This window comes from Salvia hispanica, chromosome 3 (genome assembly GCF_023119035.1).
Source record: "Salvia hispanica cultivar TCC Black 2014 chromosome 3, UniMelb_Shisp_WGS_1.0, whole genome shotgun sequence".
NCBI classification, from domain to species: Eukaryota; Viridiplantae; Streptophyta; class Magnoliopsida; order Lamiales; family Lamiaceae; genus Salvia; species Salvia hispanica.
Window position 1 is genome coordinate 13201912 of NC_062967.1, and position 17876 is coordinate 13219787.

General features: G+C 35.2%; 3 protein-coding genes and 1 non-coding gene across 5 annotated transcripts; 1 reads left to right on the forward strand and 3 right to left on the reverse strand.

The window, feature by feature from the left end:
* Positions 1–3389: 3389 nt before the first annotated feature.
* On the reverse strand, positions 3390–6449 carry LOC125210610 (glutamate--tRNA ligase-like). The gene is made up of 5 exons (XM_048110151.1): positions 6166–6449; positions 5791–5981; positions 3827–3931; positions 3685–3756; positions 3390–3596 (listed from the first exon to the last, which is right to left on the reverse strand). The coding sequence occupies exons 1-5, from the start codon at positions 6311–6313 to the stop codon at positions 3528–3530; spliced, it is 585 nt and encodes a 194-aa protein (XP_047966108.1). The 5' UTR covers positions 6314–6449; the 3' UTR covers positions 3390–3527.
* Positions 5442–5532, reverse strand: LOC125217260. The gene has a single exon (XR_007175677.1). It is a non-coding gene; the product is annotated as a small nucleolar RNA snoR128 (small nucleolar RNA).
* A 544-nt stretch (positions 6450–6993) lies between the features above and the next one.
* Positions 6994–11947, reverse strand: LOC125212637 (nucleolar GTP-binding protein 1). Of its 2 annotated transcripts, XM_048112853.1 has the most exons (15): positions 11822–11947; positions 11603–11736; positions 11343–11463; positions 11194–11258; positions 10991–11104; positions 10574–10648; positions 10154–10192; positions 10008–10079; positions 9511–9624; positions 8910–8981; positions 8793–8829; positions 8455–8567; positions 7672–7878; positions 7357–7471; positions 6994–7276 (listed from the first exon to the last, which is right to left on the reverse strand). In XM_048112853.1, the coding sequence occupies exons 1-14, from the start codon at positions 11901–11903 to the stop codon at positions 7379–7381; spliced, it is 1338 nt and encodes a 445-aa protein (XP_047968810.1). In that variant the 5' UTR covers positions 11904–11947; the 3' UTR covers positions 6994–7276; positions 7357–7378. The 2 variants fall into 2 exon arrangements, with proteins under 2 accessions (XP_047968810.1, XP_047968811.1); XM_048112854.1 differs by lacking the exon at positions 11822–11947 and having other exon boundaries at positions 11343–11456; positions 11603–11735.
* Positions 11948–12992: 1045 nt separating this feature from the next.
* Positions 12993–16290, forward strand: LOC125212638 (14-3-3 protein 1). The gene is made up of 4 exons (XM_048112855.1): positions 12993–13572; positions 14607–14729; positions 15181–15297; positions 16059–16290. Exons 1-4 carry the CDS (start codon positions 13096–13098, stop codon positions 16077–16079), a joined length of 738 nt encoding a protein of 245 aa, XP_047968812.1. The 5' UTR covers positions 12993–13095; the 3' UTR covers positions 16080–16290.
* The last annotated feature ends 1586 nt before the right edge of the window (positions 16291–17876 follow it).

A 17876-nucleotide genomic window follows, 5' to 3' on the forward strand; every position in this document is an offset into this window, starting at 1 on the left:
GCTTACAAATCAATGAGAAACTAGCCCACTAGCCCACAATCATGTAGCAAAATATAAAAAATAAAAAAATTGCCTTTTGTTTAATTTTCAAGAATCCAGCCCTTTTTTAGCTGTTCCTGACTTATATAAACTTTAATTTTAATAAATTGAAAACTTTGTGTGAAGAAAAGGTAATTGAAATTAAGATTACAATAGTCAAGATTAAACCTTTTCCTTAGAAATCTGGCTAAATTGAAAAAAGGGTAAGTAATCGTGGGGAGTAACGTGAAAATGAGGTGGAGTTTGACTCTTTCGCCGACTACTGTAACGGCACCGACCTGCCAAGATTGTCTGGTTTTGGTTAGTGTCAAAATTAAGGTTATTAAATTATGAATTCGGAGCGTAATTAATATTACTAAATTATGAATTTGGAGCGTAATTAATATTATTAATTTATTGGGATTAATTAATTAAAGTGCATAATGAGTGTTGGAGCTAATGTGGAAATTGGAGGCTGCTGCCACTGCTTTACTGTCAGTCTGTCGCCCACTGTCACAAAGCTGCTTGTGATTTTTAGCTTACTCATTAAGAAAAGCACATAGCAAATTGTGTGATAAAATATGTAACTCATTTTGTTGACTGATTTTTATTTTATTAAAATGAGTTCTGTTTGTGTGAGAAAGTAAACTTATAAAGGATTATAATTCCTCGGAGGAATATGATCTACAAAGTATAATTCTTGATAGATTACTTATTCTGTGTGTTTGGAAAAAAATATTAGAGAATGTTGTTAAAATTTTGAATTTATGTTAATCAATTTTAATCAAGTATGGTGGAATAATGATTAAAGTCGATAGAAATGGAAAAACGAAAAATAAAGTTCAAATTAAATATTTTTATATTATTAAAAGTTAGATGAAAATTAAAAAAGCATGTGTGACTGCTAGTGGCCCGATTGGTTGATAAGGGCATGCACAACAATGAATTAGAAAAACATGTGTTACTACTATGCACGATTGGTCGAGAAGGGCATGCGGGACAATGGATGATATGGCTCACCCTCGTGGACTAGCTTGCTGAAACGTTGATCCGCAATACAACTCACAATTTTCATGTTTTAGTAGTATCAAGTATGGCACTGAGACATTGGTTTTGAGGTTCCCTAACAGTTAGTGTCGTACTCTGTGAAATAGATTATCTCATAGTCATTGCAGGTCAGTGACGAGTGAGGGTGGGTTGCCCGATCTCAATATTGACTTAGCTATTGTAAAACTCTATTAAGCAGCTCAACAATACATGTTAACTCCACATTCAAACCCAGGGTAGTTACTCTTCCACCACAATCCTTCTCATTTCTATTAATTATTAATTTTTGAATCGGGTTCAACAACAAATATGGGTTGTATTGTATAAATCATTGAAAGGAACTACATGATTTATAAGTTGCCGTCCAATAAGTTATGTTCTTGCAACTCTGCCCCTCCGGAACTAACTGCGCTGCTGCTCTTGCGGGTTCGTCCAATAAATTACAGTATGTGTTAAGAGAGGACATGGAGTTGGGGCATAAAAAAACATACACCTATAACATCTTGATTGCACGTCTGGAGGTAGACGAAAATTCCAACTCCACAAATCTCATTTTCTAAATCCATCTTGATTGTTATGTTCCTTTCAGTTTTCAAGTTATAGAAATTTGTTGCAAAACCAAATTTAAATTACGATGGACTTGAATATAAACCTTTTTACGAATATATGTTTTCATGATCGATGGTATAATGAATAAGTTCATTACAACTTTATCATGTTTTCAATAATGACTAGCATTTAAATTGAGGAATAAATGTGGAAAGTTAGAATGAATACGTTGCCACTTTATCATCAAAAAAATACGTCAAATGTTGTGCTGTGTTTTCTAAAATAGATTCATTCTAGTCTATACGTAATCTCACCACGTTAATTTGCTGAGTTTTCTAAAATAGCTTCATTTCAATATATATACGTAATCTCACATTAATTTTCTGTGTTTCTAAATTAGCTTCATTTTATTCTACACGTAATCTCACATTAATTCTGATTACTAGTAATATAATTTTTGGTTTCTTTCATATATTTCAAATTTCCACTAAATTTCATTACTTTCTATTTTGGTCACATCCATCTTTTTTATCTTTTTCTAGTTTCAACTTAAAAGTTCTGGTTTTTGTCACATCCATTTTCTAAAATGAACGAGAGTGTTAAAAAATTTCACTTGCTGAAAAAGTGGAGAAATTGGGCACAAATGGAATATATGTATAATTAACTTTTAAGGCTATGAATGAGTTATATTGTAAAAAAATGTTTTGCAGAAAAATTACATTATGCTTATGTATTAGTATCAAAATATACTTTGAAATGCATTAATATTTTTTTTTTATTATAATGGTTTTTTGTATAGACATATGATATTGATTTTTATGTACTCATAATAATGCTCTATTTAATGTCAATTGTATTGTATATCGCATAAAAATCAATAATTCAAATTCAAACCTAGTTAATTATGGAAATTAGTGTTTATATGACCATCTCTCTTTAAATGCTATTGGCTGTTGTACAAATAAGTTGGTTACATGTCAATTGCATGTATTACAAGTATCATTTAATTTGGAGGAATGAAATCTAATAGAATATCTATAATAAGTTCTTAGTTTAAAATGTAGTCAAATGCTAGTACTATGGTAGGGGGAGTGATCAATTGTTCATAATTACGTCGGTGAATTTATAAAATAATAAGTGGCATGTGCATCGTGCTATCAATTTGTTGCGTAAATTGTTGCATCATGTTCCTTTATTCCAGACCATATACTGCTCAAAGAGCCTTAATTTATTTGTAAAACTTTCTCATGTTCAAGTTAGTTGCAACTGATTAATTCAAATAAACAAAGTTAATTGTAATTGATCCCTAAATTGTAAAACTTCTCATGTTTAACTTAATTGCAACTGATTAATTCAAAAAAAAGTTAATTGCAATTGATACCTTAACAAACGAGTCCTATATTTATTTGAAACATTAGATTTTATAAACCTTTATTTGAACTAAAATAGTACTACTATTTCACCCATAAAATTGGGGAGCAATAAAATTGGACATAAAAGCGTCTTTAGGTGGCTTTTTAAGGCCGTCGTCAAACCCTAGGGCTTAGCCCGGGCCAAGAGAATTTCGGGGGGAGTGGTGAAACACAGAGATCGGAAAGAACACAAATAACGTAAGTAGTATCTCGATTAAAAAAAACACACACACACACACACACAAAAAGGACATTTGGCACAAAACAATTTTGAAATTGCTTTTTGGCACAATAAAGAACATCATGATCCGACAAAACAACACAATCTTCTTTAGCATATAGAAAAAAGAGAAAAAGGCAGAATAAAGATGAAACCTGCCTTTTTATTGAGGAAATTGTGAATCCATATATACATGTAGAAGAACTAATGTCACTTATTTCACCAAACACTACAAACTAAACTGCAGAGAAATGTTTAGAGCCTTTTATCCACCTTCAGTATTAGTTGTCCGAGCCAAGGACCTGCTGCTTAAGCTCTTCGACTCTGGCGAACAATTCATCCCTGTTTTTCTGCAGATCAAAGATGAAGAACAGCTTTAACTTGCAGCAGTGACGTGGAGGAGAAAATGATTTAATAGTGGATAACGTAGTTGCATACCTTTAAAACTAGATATCGGGAGGTGAACCAGAGAGTGTAGCCAAGGCCGACAAGTTCCAAGGCTTTTGGTAGCTGTTACAATGTTAGGCTCAGTAAAAGCATGACGCGAAAAGGCAAATATGGATGGGGAATGAGTGCTCACCACCGGGATTGAATCAATGGCACTAACGACAGCAGCTACTAACCAAAGTGCGACAGCGCCACCACTACCAAAGGCGAGAAATGAATATGTTTCCTCGTAATCCAACTGAAATCGGAGTGCAAATATCATAATTAGCGAAAACAACAAGTTAACTATATACGATATAATATTAAAAACAACTTCTAATATCAACTGCAACTGAAGGGACTTATTCTCCATTATCAGATTTGATGATTTGATCAGATAATGATTGTAATTTGAAAACCAGAATGTCAGATGCTTTCTACTAGAAGAAAGGATAGGGTATCAAATTACATGCGCTCATTCTCTTTTGATATGGTCATCATCTGATTTCTCAAGGAAAGCAAAATGTTGAGAGGCAGTTACTTTTCTTATGCCCTCTCTTGTTCCTTAGCACACCAGTGACAGAGACTGGTGTACTATATGTATGTGACCACTTTGAGCAGTCAAAATTCTTCTGTTCACATAGAATTGGAGTCCTGACCTTGACCAATACCAAAAAGCTTGATACTTTTTAAACCAAAACAAATGTGTGTCACAGAAGCTTATTTTCAGTCCAAGTCAAGCAGTTATATAAAGGTGAAGTTTTCGTAGTCGCCAATATAGAGAAACCGTTACATCGGATAATGCAAGATCTAAACCACTAATGAGTCGAACAGGCAACATAAGTGTCCGCTCAATAATCCTATTCCTAGATCCATATCATTCGCCCAACTTCAAAGACGAAAACTTTACCACAAAATCCATCATTCACTAAGCATGCAAACCTGAGGAGTTCCACTAATATATAAAAGGCAACAGTACTACTGTACGTATAACTGACTTTACATGGCCACTAAAGTCATTTGCATTTACAGGTCCCACAAGGAAGCATATATTGATTTCTATTCCTATACCATATAACTGTTTTATAGTTATATCAATTAATTGCATTCTACATGCCTTTTTAATACATGATCATTTCCCATGCATTATTAATGTAGAGTATTCACAATATAAAGTATGAACAAATGGATGACAAAATCATTGGGTTCACATTTGCATAATTGGAGATTGCAAATAACGTATGGAATATAAATATAGTAATAATATTAGGACAATTTTACCAGAAAGATGCATGGTTCATACAGGTAACTTAACTTCCCAAGACATATTCATTTCTTCCATCACCGAGTTACTTCTACAACCATGATTATACAATATACTAGCAGCCAAGCTATCATCTTAGATCGTGAACACAGACTATGTTATGGAGTCAGAAAAAATAACCATGTCCATGAGTGCAGAAGCAACCTCTTGCTATTATGGAGATCCAAATAACAATACAAAACTTTGATATACATACAAGTCTTTTTAAAAAAGGAAGCCGGAATTATGAATTGCAGTTACAAATCCAAGTAATAAACATGCATCCTTTTATAGTTTTATGTCTATCATTTCTTTGCATATTTCATTTGTCAAAATTAAACTTTTAACCCTTTTAGAAGCACAGCATATTGTTAAGTAATGAATTTTGCCATGATTAGCTAGAAAAAGACATGCTTCCCCAACAGTATAAAAAAATTACAGTTCTACAAACAAAAATACCACTAGGTTGCTCAGGTAACCGCTCAGGATCGACATTCCAGTCGATGCTTCACCAAGCATTTTAGAGCTCTCTGAACTGAATGTACTCATCACAGCAACCAAGTCAGCAAAAGCTCGTAAAAATTCAGCACCTTGTTAAATCCATATTCACAGATTTGACCCAATAGAGCCTTGAATAAGAATACAAAGAGATTATGCTAATTGCACACGCGAATATGCGCTTAAACTAAACCGAAGCAACCTAGTAGCTAATCAGGCCATTCATCTGTTAGAATAACAAGCCAATTCAAGTTAAATTCTATCAAATCAAGCCATTCCGCAATTGATAAAAATAGATGGACTGAGGAGAAGGAAACCTTTATATTGAGACCCTCCAAGAACTTAAACAGCTTCAGCGGATTATCAAACAATGAACCTTCTTGTAGCTCTTGATCAAGCCGAGACTCATAATCATCAGTATTTTCATCGACTGTCTTAGAATCGTCTTTCACATATATCTCCTCCGATGTCGTTGACCTCAGAGATGAACCTCGTTGGTGCTTCAATCCTGAAAATCGTTACCGCTACAGTTAGCTCTAAAATTCTCTAGCAAAAAAATCAGAACTTTTATGAAAAAAGGGCTAATTTTCCAACAATTAACTGAAATTCATTGCCTATATTTGAAAAGGAGAGGGGAAATTTACTGAATGAATAATCAAACAGTAGCGAATGCGAAACCTAAAATTGATTACCAAAGGTGAAGACTGGGTGATTGTAGAGTAAGGGAGAATGTGTATTGGAACGGAGGAGAGGTTGAAATTGAAGGGCGGTGGGGGAAAAGCGGTTGGGGTGTAGCGGCGGAGGAGAATTGGGGATAGGTGGAGGTGTGCAAAGCTCCATTGAAGTTGGAAAGTGTGAAAGTTAAAGAGAAGACTGAGATTTGGGGGTGACTTTTGTGTCTACTTAGGTTAAGCACGCCTAAACCAGCACCGTCTTCCTCATTCATCCGTTTCATTCAAACTCACCCATTTTTCTTTACACATTTACGACCAAGAAAATAATATTTTCATTTTTTATATGTAACGATATGAATGGAACATTCTTCAAAAAAAAGCATGTCACGAAAAAAATATAATTATAAATGACTTTATAGGGTCAAACACAATGAAGAATGTTGTTGTAGCAAGGCAGAAGTACAACAACGGAAGTGATTCTTAAATCTTTGAAGTTGGATTGTCGTATAGTAGAGCTGTTGTAATTGACAATGGCGAAAGTTAACCTTCGAGATTCGGGCAGGGCTGCCGCACATCGGGGATCAACGTTTGCTCCGAAGGTCATATTTAATGAACTTTTCTGACCCTCGCGAGAAGGTGGCAAGATCGATCATACCCTCAATCCTATCTGTTGGGTGCCGGCAATGTTTAAATGCTAAATTGGTAGATCCTTTTTGTATCAACTTCAACTCGATCGTTGTTATTTTATGTACTAATATTAAGATATTTACTGTTGATATTACTTTGCCAAAATGATCTCCTAGTATACGACATTTCAAATAAATTAGTCATTTAAAAAAAAAAGGAGAAGCGATGTAGTTACACTTACATCCATGTACATAAATAAAATACTATAGTACTAGTACATATGAAGTAGTACTATGTTACAATACAAATAAAATCAAAATTATGAATTTCAATCATGTAAAATGAGGAGCGAACTTTGCGTCGTGCAAGACTCCACTCGATGATCCTTCAAAGGAGGTTGGGCTGACTAGCCGGGTCGGATGAGCAGTCCTCTCGTTTTCTTACAGTTTCCGGCCAGTCCTGATCTCGTATACAGGCAGCCTCCGGCTCAGTAGTTCAATGTCTGTAAAAGACAAGGACGGCATGATGACCGGGAAGAACAGGTTTTTGGAAACAGATTGCAACTCGTAAATATCAACTTACATTCTGTAAATAGCAGAATGCATTATGTTACAACTTCATGTCCTTCTTCACTGCTTTCGCAGCTTTTTATCCTCTCCGACTGGGTCACTAGTAGCTCATGCACTCGAGCCTTCAACTGCGCGGGACATATATTGGTTCAGATATATACCAAAAATCATTATATCCATATCCCTCTGGTCTAACAAACTGAGGTGCAAGAATGTGTAAATCCGAACTGTATGGGAAACGTCAAACGAGAATGTGTACTTCCAGTAAATATCGGTAATGTCCACTAGATGAATGATAAATTCATGGAGAAGCTTATTAAGTGCATACCTCGCTGATGCCTACTTCAGTCTTAACAGATACATGTAGTGATCCATCAGGTCCCATTCTCCGATACTTTGCTAGATCCAAACTATCGGTGTTACTATCTTCAGTGATGAATACTACCGGAGAATCAGTTAGCAGATCAGATTTAGACACGACATCAAGCCAAAGATGGTTTGCGAACCTCTCTTTGATTTCATTGTAGATGGTAAACTGTTTAACACAAGAAAAATACTCTTCAAACAAAGATAAAGAAGATAGTAATCATAATACCAGCTCATAATATATAGAAGCATGGTTTGACTCGGTTGGATGTATAAGGGTCTCCGAATGAGGGTTTTCGGAAGGCAACTTCACTGCACAACTAGGCCTTAATGCTAAATGTTCCAGATTAAAAAAGTACACTGACATTATTTTTTGTTGCTTTCAATTGCTTAACAGAAAGTTGTCAATAATGAAATTAAATAATACTGAGATCTTAATGTAACACTAGTTACATGTTGGTTGATGGAAAGTTTGCTACTCATAGTGAATCAACCTATCAGCAATCTTGTGTCTACGGTCTACCTAAAGGCTAAAGCTGATCCGTCTCCAAGGAAGAGACACTGCATTTCCATGTACTTTTCGCTTCAGTTTGATGCAAGTATAGATTAAGGAAAACCTCACAAACTCAATATTAAGGGCAAGATTACTAGTTTGGACTAGATGTAAAAGCTAAGACAATCAGACGAGTCATCTGTTGTTATTCGTAAAGTGTGAGTTTTTTTAATTGAAAACGTACACAAATACCTGATCGGAAGGTGAGGTCCCACATTCTCCAGAGAGATCATGAACAAAGAGTACAGCAGTGGGCAGATGAGAAAGAACGGCAAGTGTCAACTTTTCCAAATTATTTCTATCCTCTGCAAATCCAAATAAGTGAAGTAGGTTGAGCACTAGTTAAAATGCAACTGCATGTGATTAAAGAAAGTAGGTATTCTTATTCTACAAAAATTGACAAAAACTTAAACTTTATACTACTACTCCATATATTTTCCACACATCATTTCATAAATGATGGTAGATTTAGTCACTCATTAATGAAACCAATATTAGTCAGTAAGACAAGATGAAAGAAAGCCTCTCACCATCATGTCTCCGTAGTAGACCTGGGGTATCTGTAACCTGAAACAAATAGCATTATAGCATTAAAGATTTAAAACAGCAAAGAGACTTTGCATTATGTAAACTTGGTAAATTTGAACCTGAAAATTCTGATAGCTCAAGTTAATATGACCCATCAAAATTCCTCTCGTAGTGAATGGATAATTGCATATCTGAACCATTTAGAGCAACAAAATCAGTATCAAATGGTATAGGCAATGCGCAAAAGTTGCTCTATATTTCCTGCAGTTACTGTCATGTAGGTTTCTTGTGAAGAGAACTTTAAGAAATTTTGAAATACTCTTCTTTAATCTTGCCAGGTCAGTATTATTAGGGTTATAAGTAGTTTAACAACTAAGCTTCTGGAGGCCAGTACAGCATCAAACAAGGTAAAAATCTACATTCAACAAAAACTTATGGCTATCATATATTATTGCAATGAAATTAAGAATACTGCATCCTATTATTATGGTGCAATGGATCTATGTATAGAAAGTAAGAGATATGAAGCCTAGCAACTCACAATATTGTACACAAGACTGCCATACAGAGATTTTTAAAGGATTACATTAGAATACTCATTATTTAATCCCAATTGTCACTAATGCCAAGTTCAAAGTCAATCTCACATAAATACTAGAGAAAAAAAAGTGCTTAACTATTTTGAACACAATGTGGAATATGATTGTGCTTAGTTCATACCTCAGGCTTTCCAGTAGATAGTAGACGAACCAAAGATGATTTTCCTACGTTTGGCGCCCCAACAAGGCACAAAGTGGGTGTTTCCAGATCTACGACTGGCATTGCCCGCAATGTCTACATGCAATTTGTCAAAAACATACTTACATACACCCCCCATCGCTAAGAAATTAGAACTTTTTGCCATCATGGTAGATAGTTTAAGAAGAGAGGAGTTAACAAACTGACTTAAGTAGTCATCAACTCAATCACGTCTTCTGGTTGATAACAATTAAAATGATGACAAAATAACAAAGCAATAGAACCATACAATCATAAGATGACATATCTTCATTCTATCTCACCAATAAAACCCAAAAGTATTATCCTTTAGCTGAGAAGCATGAATCAAAAAATTCAAATATCGATTTGTTTTTTACTTTTTAAAACTACTATACACAATTTAAGGTATATAGAAAGCACGTCCAATAAATAATTTGTTTTAAACAAGGACACTTTACCTTGGCAATGTTTAATAATTCATCTACAGCTTTTCCTTCATGACTGAAAATTTCTTCTATTTTTTTTATTCCCTGCAGGATACCAAGAAATGATGAGCTAGGGACACACATAAAAGTAAAATGCAGATGTACAGAGTAGTACTAGCCTCACTCAGTCGTTCCTCAGCTTCACGCTTTGTGACTGACTGCCCAAAAGATTATGAAATGTATTCACCGTTAATTTATGAAACGTATGGTATAACAAACCCAGTACCAAAATATAAATCCTAATATAAGATAGCAAAAGATAAATCCAGATACAGAAAGATAAATTCTAATATTACATCCCCTATCAACTTGTTAACATTTTTCTGAGAACATCAGAAAAGATATTACTCACAGTTACGTCTTTATGATAACTAAGAAAACTGCGAATTGATTCTATAAAGTGTGATAACAACTAGACAAGGAGTAAGAAGCTAAGTTAATAATTCAACCATCAGCTAGACTAGTAAAGTTATCAAATCTAACTACTCAAAACTAATAATAGAGGCAGATGCACGGACTAACTTAAACAAACTTACAACCTTGGCACAGAGAGAGGCATGCTCTTTTCCAACTGCCACCACTCGCTTCCGTAAATAATCAACCTTTCTCAACACCTATCAATCAAGAGCAGGTTATACACTGAAGTCTGAACAACTTATTGTCATATAACATCTTTGGATTAATAGCAAATTAGCAAACGACATTCATACAGTAAGCCAGGACACGCCAATAGTGCTTTTAAACCATAGTGAGGTGAATGAGTGGTGAGTGGGGAGAATATAGAAAGATAGGGTCGAAGAAGATGATATATTGAGCTGGAATAACTCAAAGTAAAACATGAAGGCAGCATTAAGATTCAGCATAGACGAAACTAGGAGATGTACCATACTTCAGCAGGAAAATGTTGGCCGTGTTGCAATAGGTTAAAAGAAAAATAGAGAAGCCCTAATGCTTACCTCTTCATAGTTCCCATCTCCAAGAGTCAACTCAACTAGAGATCTTTCATATGGGTGCAAACTTATTTTTCCGGGGAAGTTCTCCGTGTACTTTCTCAACGGAACAGCTATCTCCTGAAGGTAAATACAACAGGAAGAACATTAAAAGTTCTTTTTCTTCTTCATGAGAAGATAGACATTTTATTATTGAATGAAGAAATTACCTTCATCAACGCATCAAGTTGCTTCGCACCTTTATTTCTTTCACGTTTTGCAATATTGGCAATGCCTACGGAAACATTACGCTAAACGCTAAGTTAAACTAGCTATTTCAATACCGTTTGCTGTAAAAATAACACCTTGATCGAATTACCCTTTGTAGGTGACACTCTCCTTGCCTTCTTCAATGCCGAATACAAAATATCAATCGACGGCATCACCATTGGAAGCTTTTGAAATGCTCCAACTGCTTCAAGAGCCTTCACCACTTTATCCTGAAAACAGATGACAAATCTCAAATTCTCAATCAGTCCAATTTAGCTATCTGATTGTTTCCACAAAATCATCAATTCATTCCAATTAAATGATGAGACACCAAATTTCGTGTACACCAATCTCAAAAATATGCAATACCTCAACTTTTGTTGCTTGCTTGGTATCGCCAGCGGGAACATAGCTTCCTTTCACAATTTCATAGGTTTGCGTCTGCAATTGCTGACAGAAGCACATCGTCGGAAGCAAAAATTTCGCAGGAACGAATTTCGCAACTGCAAAAACCAGCCGGAGCATGTGAACTGGTAAAAAACAAAGGCTAAATATTTATCAGCGGAGGAATTATGTGACGGAGAGTACATTTGGGAAAATCGCGGCGACGGAAGAGCAGCGAAGACGGCGGCGCGTGCAGTAGCTGGAGTCGACTCCATGTGCTGGTCATCCTGTTACGACGTCGTTTAGAGGGTTTAAACCAGAATTATGAATTTATAGCTTATCCTAATATCTTCGGCTCACTATATACATTATTTAATCAAAATCTATCGGTTTTCTATCGATTTGAATTGAATAACCTAATTAAGAAAAAAAATCGTCTCACAGTAATTGTACAAAGCAAGAAATATTAGATGGAGGAATTTGAAAATATTTTTATGTGGTAGAAAAAAGAAAATATATTACTCCCTCCGTTCCATAAAAGTTGAGTCGTATTCCTTTTTAATCCGTTCCAACAAAGTTGAGTCATTTTATTATTTAACTAAAAGACAAAACATTCAATCACTCTTACTTTATTCCATCATTTACTTTACTCTCTCTTATCTTTCCTACTTTTTCATCTCTCCTATTTATTTAATATAAATTCTTAATCTCCGTGCCTAAAAATTTTGTCTCAACTTTTATGAGACGGGGGGAGTACTTACTACTGTCAAATCAAATCCGATAAAATAATTTATCTTTTAGTATGTTATAAAAAAAGTACAGTAGTCAAAGTAGTTTTATATGTGAATATACTAAAATGATTTTCCTAAGAAATTAGAACTTTTTGCCAATCATGAAATTGACAGATAATCTAACAAGAAATCTTTCACGGTAATACTATGAATAGCCACTTAGTTTTTAAATTTAAGAAAATAAGAATTTGACTAAATTTGTAATATTTTCGTCAATTTATCATATTATTTTTTCAGAAAAATATTGAAATTTGAGAAAATATATTATAAAGATGATGATAATGCTATTATGAATTGGTTTTCAGGCTAATGTAATCATTTTGTAGCTAATATAATGAATAGTTTTCAGAGTATATAGAGATAGGTAGAGCACTTGTTTTGTCAAATTCTAAATGACATTGAAATGGTATTTGGTAAATTAAGTAAATAATAAATATACATAAAAAAAGAGAGTAAATAAATGAAGAAATAAAATACTTAAAATGGATTAAAAGGATACTACTAATTCATTACTGTATACAGTATATATACGCTATTTGCAGAAATTATAATGAAAGTGATTTGAAGATAGATTTTTTCTACTATTTAAAAAAGAGAATCTCCAGTCTTCAAATCTTCTCCTTTTTTCCCCCAAAATCACACAAATCTCAATAGTCAAAAGCCCCTCTCTCTCTCTCTGAATTTCCGATGGCTTTGAGCAGAGAGCAGTACCTCTACATGGCGAAGCTGGCCGAGCAAGCCGAGCGCTACGAGGAGATGGTCCAATTCATGGACAGCCTGGTCGTCAGCGCCGCCGGCACCGAGCTGTCCGTGGAGGAGCGCAACCTCCTCTCCGTGGCCTACAAGAACGTCATCGGCTCCGTCCGCGCGGCCTGGCGCATCGTGAGCTCCATCGAGCAGAAGGAGGAGAGCCGCAAGAACGACGACCACGTGTCGCTCGTCAAGGACTACAGATCTAAAGTTGAATCCGAGCTCTCGCAGGTCTGCGCCGGCATCCTCAAGCTCCTCAACGATAATCTCATCCCCTCTGCGGCTTCCAGCGAGTCTAGGATCTTCTACTTGAAGATGAAGGGCGATTACCATCGCTATCTGGCTGAGTTTAAGGTCGATAATGAGCGCAAGGAGGCGGCTGAGAATACTATGCTCGCTTACAAAGCAGCTCAGGTTTGATTGATTTTTTATTTGATCAATTTCTCTAAGGGTTACTTTGGTAATTGGAATTGGAATTGGAATTGGAATTATAAGGAATTGAATTTGCAGGAATTATGATTCAATTCCAAATCTTTGTTTGCTAAAAATGATTGGAAATTGAATTTATACAAATTATGCACACACACTCACATCACATGAGTGTGCAGTGTGTGTGTGTGATGGTGTGTATAACTGTGTATGCTTTAAGTGTGTAACTGTGTGTGTGTATGTGTGTGCCTGTGTGACTCTGTGTTTGTGTGACTGTGTATGTATGTGTGTGACTGCAAGCATGTGAGTGTGTGTATGTATGTGTGTGACTGTGTGTGTAACTGTGTGTATGTATGTGTGTGACTCTGTGTGAATGTGAGTGTGCGACAGTGTGTGCAACTGTGTGTGTGTGACAGTGTGTATGTGAGTATGTGAGTGTGTGTATGTATGTAACTGTGTGTGTGTGACTGCACGTATGTATGTGTGTAATTGTGTGTGTGACAGTGTGTGAGTATGTGAGTGTATGTATGTAACTGTGTGTATGTATGTGTGTGACTGTGTGTGTGTGTGACAGTGTGGGTAACAGTGTGTATGTATGTGTTTGACTGTGTGTATGTATGTGTGTGACTGTGTGTTTGTGTTATGTTACTGTGTGTGTGTTTGTGTGTAACTGTGTGTGATTGTGTGTTGTGTGTGAAAGTGTCATTTTTTAACTATTTGGAATTCCAATTTTCTACTTTTGGTATGGAATCCATATTGTGGAATTGAGAGGAATTGGAGTTGTAATTCAATTCATAGTGTTTGTGTGACTGTGTGTATGCATGTTATTCTGTGTGTGTGTTTGTGTGTAACTATTGTGTTTTGCAGTATACAACATCAGATTTGAAATTGAAAGCTCCCATTCGAATTCCATACATCCAATTCTGTGGTACCGAAAAGAGCCATAGGGAAATTTTGCGTTTTAGGTCAATTTTGAAGTGTTAATATTTCTAAATGTTGATGATGATCGATGTGAATAGGAAATTGCACTAGCTGATCTTGCTCCCACGCATCCTATAAGGCTGGGATTGGCGCTCAATTTCTCCGTTTTTTACTACGAAATTCTGAATTCATCAGAGAAAGCTTGCAGCATGGCTAAACAGGTTTGTTGAATTGTTCAATGCTTTCTTTACAATGAAATAGAGTTTTCTAATAATGCCTACATGCTTCTTAAGTTGAGACAGAGTCGAGTATCGGATTGATTTGACCGAAAATTTGATGCAATCTTGATTATTTTGCAAGGAGAGATTGTTATTTCCTTCCCTTGTGCATTTTCATGATCCGCAATCCATGTATTTCACTGTCTGCTGTCTGCTGTAAAACTGATTCCATTTCCCCGGCTACCGGTTTGAAGAGAGATCAATCATATAGTTCTAATTAACTGAAACTGGCAACTGATACTGCCTTTCTAATCCTCAATTTAAGCATTGATATGTCATGGAATAGAGTGCCGATTGTAACTATTTGGCTTTGCCTTTTCCTTTTCCTAGTTCTTGATCTTGTTGAAAAGTTGTTTTTTGCTTAGAAATTACGTTGTTTATTAATGCTATGTAGGCTTTCGAGGAAGCTATTGCAGAGCTGGACACTTTGGGTGAAGAGTCGTACAAGGATAGCACTCTTATCATGCAACTTCTGCGCGATAATCTCACTCTTTGGACGTCAGATATGCAGGTACGAAACAACTACTGTATGATTAAATGCAAGCGTGCCAATTTTGAAGTACGCAGAAGTTGAAAATATGAACGCAGAGAGGATTTTAGTATAGTTCAGCTTTTTAAATCACTTAGGCTAACTTTCTTGCTTTCATCATATTCCAACTTATTTAACGATTCATTGTCTTTCAAAATCTATATGAATTTTGTACGTGACGACCTCTCTTGTTGTGTGCTTCCCTTTCGCACTTTATTAAGTACTAGTATAATTAATTTATCCGTGTCTGCTGTGACATCTAAATCTTCTTCTGTACTCGCATTATGGCCATAAAAGTTGTATGAAAAGATTTGACCGTCGATGATACAGTCAGTTGTTTATTCACCTAGAAAATTAGCAATGTTTTTCCTTGGAAACAAATACTGCATTTTCTTGAACATTTCGATAATGCATACGCCTACCTATTAACTTTACATAAAAGAAGTGTAAGGCAAAAAAGGCCTTTTGCATATACATCTTTCATGCTCATCCAATACTTGCCATGTTTGCTTCTATAGTTGTAATACTACTCTTAAAGGCAGTTGCAATTTGCTAGCTTCTCCACTAGGCAGTCCTATAAATTTTTATTTTTTTGCTTGTTTATTCATAATAAAATGGAAACCTCATTTTTTGTCACTGGCTTGCTTTCTTGCTGATAGATTCATACCTTTGTGTATTCAATATCTGGCACCTAATGCAAATCAATTAACTCGGTCCTATCGTTGTTTTGATGGGATTTGCAGGACCAGATCGATGAGGCTTAAACGAATGGCTTTATCTACTCCTCAAGGAGGTGGGCTTGAATGTCATAATCCATCTGTAATTTGCATATATAGCACCTGAAAAGGGGTTTGAAGTTTATAATGTATGTCGAGACTGATTTTATTCATTTCTGCCTTCCGAATACTTGTTAGTAAAATGTGATACGATCTAGTCCAATACAAGGTCGTCACACCTTTACGTGATGTTATTTTCCCTCGTGTCTTGAAACCTTTTAACGCGAAACCTATGCTACTCATGAGCCCGGAAATGAAGATGAATTTTCATTTTTATCTCTAGGGCATGTTTGATAAGTAGGATTTCAAAGGAAAAAGGGTCATTTTGTGGTCAAACACCATTCTTTGATGCCCGTGTGAGAGTAGTAGCTTTTCTTTCATTGTGTTGAATCTAAAAAGAAATACTAATGAAAACAATAAAACAATATTGAGAAGCAAAAATAGGAAGAACTGCAGTATAGAATATTAAAAGTTGAACAATGGACAAAAAATTCAAACAACGAAACACTATTGCTCATACCCAAGATTTGCATTGTTTAAAGTCTGAATCTCCATACATGCCTTTTTATAGAATGATGATAGTGCATTGATACATATGCCCATCAGGTTTCAAGCCAACCCTACTTGAGCTGCAGGTTAATTGGATGCGGGGTAATCGGGTTGTAGTTTTGAATTTTTGTTTGGGTTTTGGATTAGCCCGGTGGGCTAATCGAGCTGCTATCAATTTTAAAGTAACACGTGGTCATTTCAATGTACATAATAACAAAAATTAGTCATATTTGTAGAGTGTAAAACGTTTAAGTATGAAAATTTGAGATACATGTTTAAACTAAAAAAATATTTAAATACTACTAATTTGAAACATGTATAAATATAAAAAATAAACATATTTTGAGAAAGATTAATGATATTTTAGAAATTAGAATATTTCTTATAGTTAATTTGATTTTTTAATTTATTTATCTATTATTGTATTAATAAAATCATGTTTAAATGCATATAGCATTTCAATACATAACTACGACAAATCCTACACAATTAGATATTAAAATGAGTGGATGAGATTAAATCTCACAAATTTTAATAAATAGTTGATAATATATAATAAAAGGGTAAAATTGTCAATATGTCATAATATGATATGGTTTCTCTGATATCAACATAGTGTACTTAAAATATCAACAAAATGATATAGATATTTCAATACGATAACATGAAAATTTCAACGGTGGTATACCTTGACCACTGAATACTATCTCGTTGATGAAAGAAGTCATCTTCACCATCATCTCATACGTCTTTTGGGCCTCCACTAGCTGTTCCAGTTCCTTTTTCTCCCGAGCCTCATTCCAAGGAAAGGCTATTACGATGAATGCCGGTACCATAGCCGCAACCAATTGCTCGACATTGAGGTTGCCTACTTTGGTAGTAGGCTTGATCCAAAGGATTAAAGCCAACAAGAGAAGAACACTAGCAACCACCCGAGATGACTTGAAATTCACATGACGCTTGTGAATCGAGCTTAAAAATTGAAGTCATAGATGGACAATGGATTTTGGCCATCTAACATTGTTTAGGAGGTGAAAAAGATAATTTAGGGGACTATGGATTTTTGGATTTTGACCATATGATTTGAAATTTGCATGGTGCTTGAAATTCGATTGATTATAACTGCTGATACGTTACAATGCGAATTTCAAGTACCGTACGAATTTCTATAACCGTGCAAATTTCAAGCACCTTGCGAATTTTAAATCAGAATGTTTTGGTCCAATATTAACATTC

Bases quoted from the DNA above. Each gene is read 5' to 3' on its own strand.
- LOC125210610 (XM_048110151.1), bottom strand. From the start codon at position 6,313: ATGGAGCTTTGCACACCTCCACCTATCCCCAATTCTCCTCCGCCGCTA. The intron at 3,932-5,790 runs GTTTCCTTCTCC...CTCCGATTTCAG, and splicing joins TGGAGGGTCTCAATATAAAG to TTGGATTACGAGGAAACATA. The intron at 3,757-3,826 runs GTGAGCACTCAT...ACATTGTAACAG, and splicing joins CCATTGATTCAATCCCGGTG to CTACCAAAAGCCTTGGAACT.
- LOC125212637 (XM_048112853.1), bottom strand. From the start codon at position 11,903: ATGACCAGCACATGGAGTCGACTCCAGCTACTGCACGCGCCGCCGTCT. The intron at 11,464-11,602 runs GTATTGCATATT...ATCTGTTTTCAG, and splicing joins AGCAAGCAACAAAAGTTGAG to GATAAAGTGGTGAAGGCTCT. The intron at 7,472-7,671 runs GTATGCACTTAA...TGTCCCGCGCAG, and splicing joins CTGAAGTAGGCATCAGCGAG to TTGAAGGCTCGAGTGCATGA.
- LOC125212638 (XM_048112855.1), top strand. From the start codon at position 13,096: ATGGCTTTGAGCAGAGAGCAGTACCTCTACATGGCGAAGCTGGCCGAG. The intron at 13,573-14,606 runs GTTTGATTGATT...CGATGTGAATAG, and splicing joins TCGCTTACAAAGCAGCTCAG to GAAATTGCACTAGCTGATCT. The intron at 15,298-16,058 runs GTACGAAACAAC...TGGGATTTGCAG, and splicing joins TTTGGACGTCAGATATGCAG to GACCAGATCGATGAGGCTTA.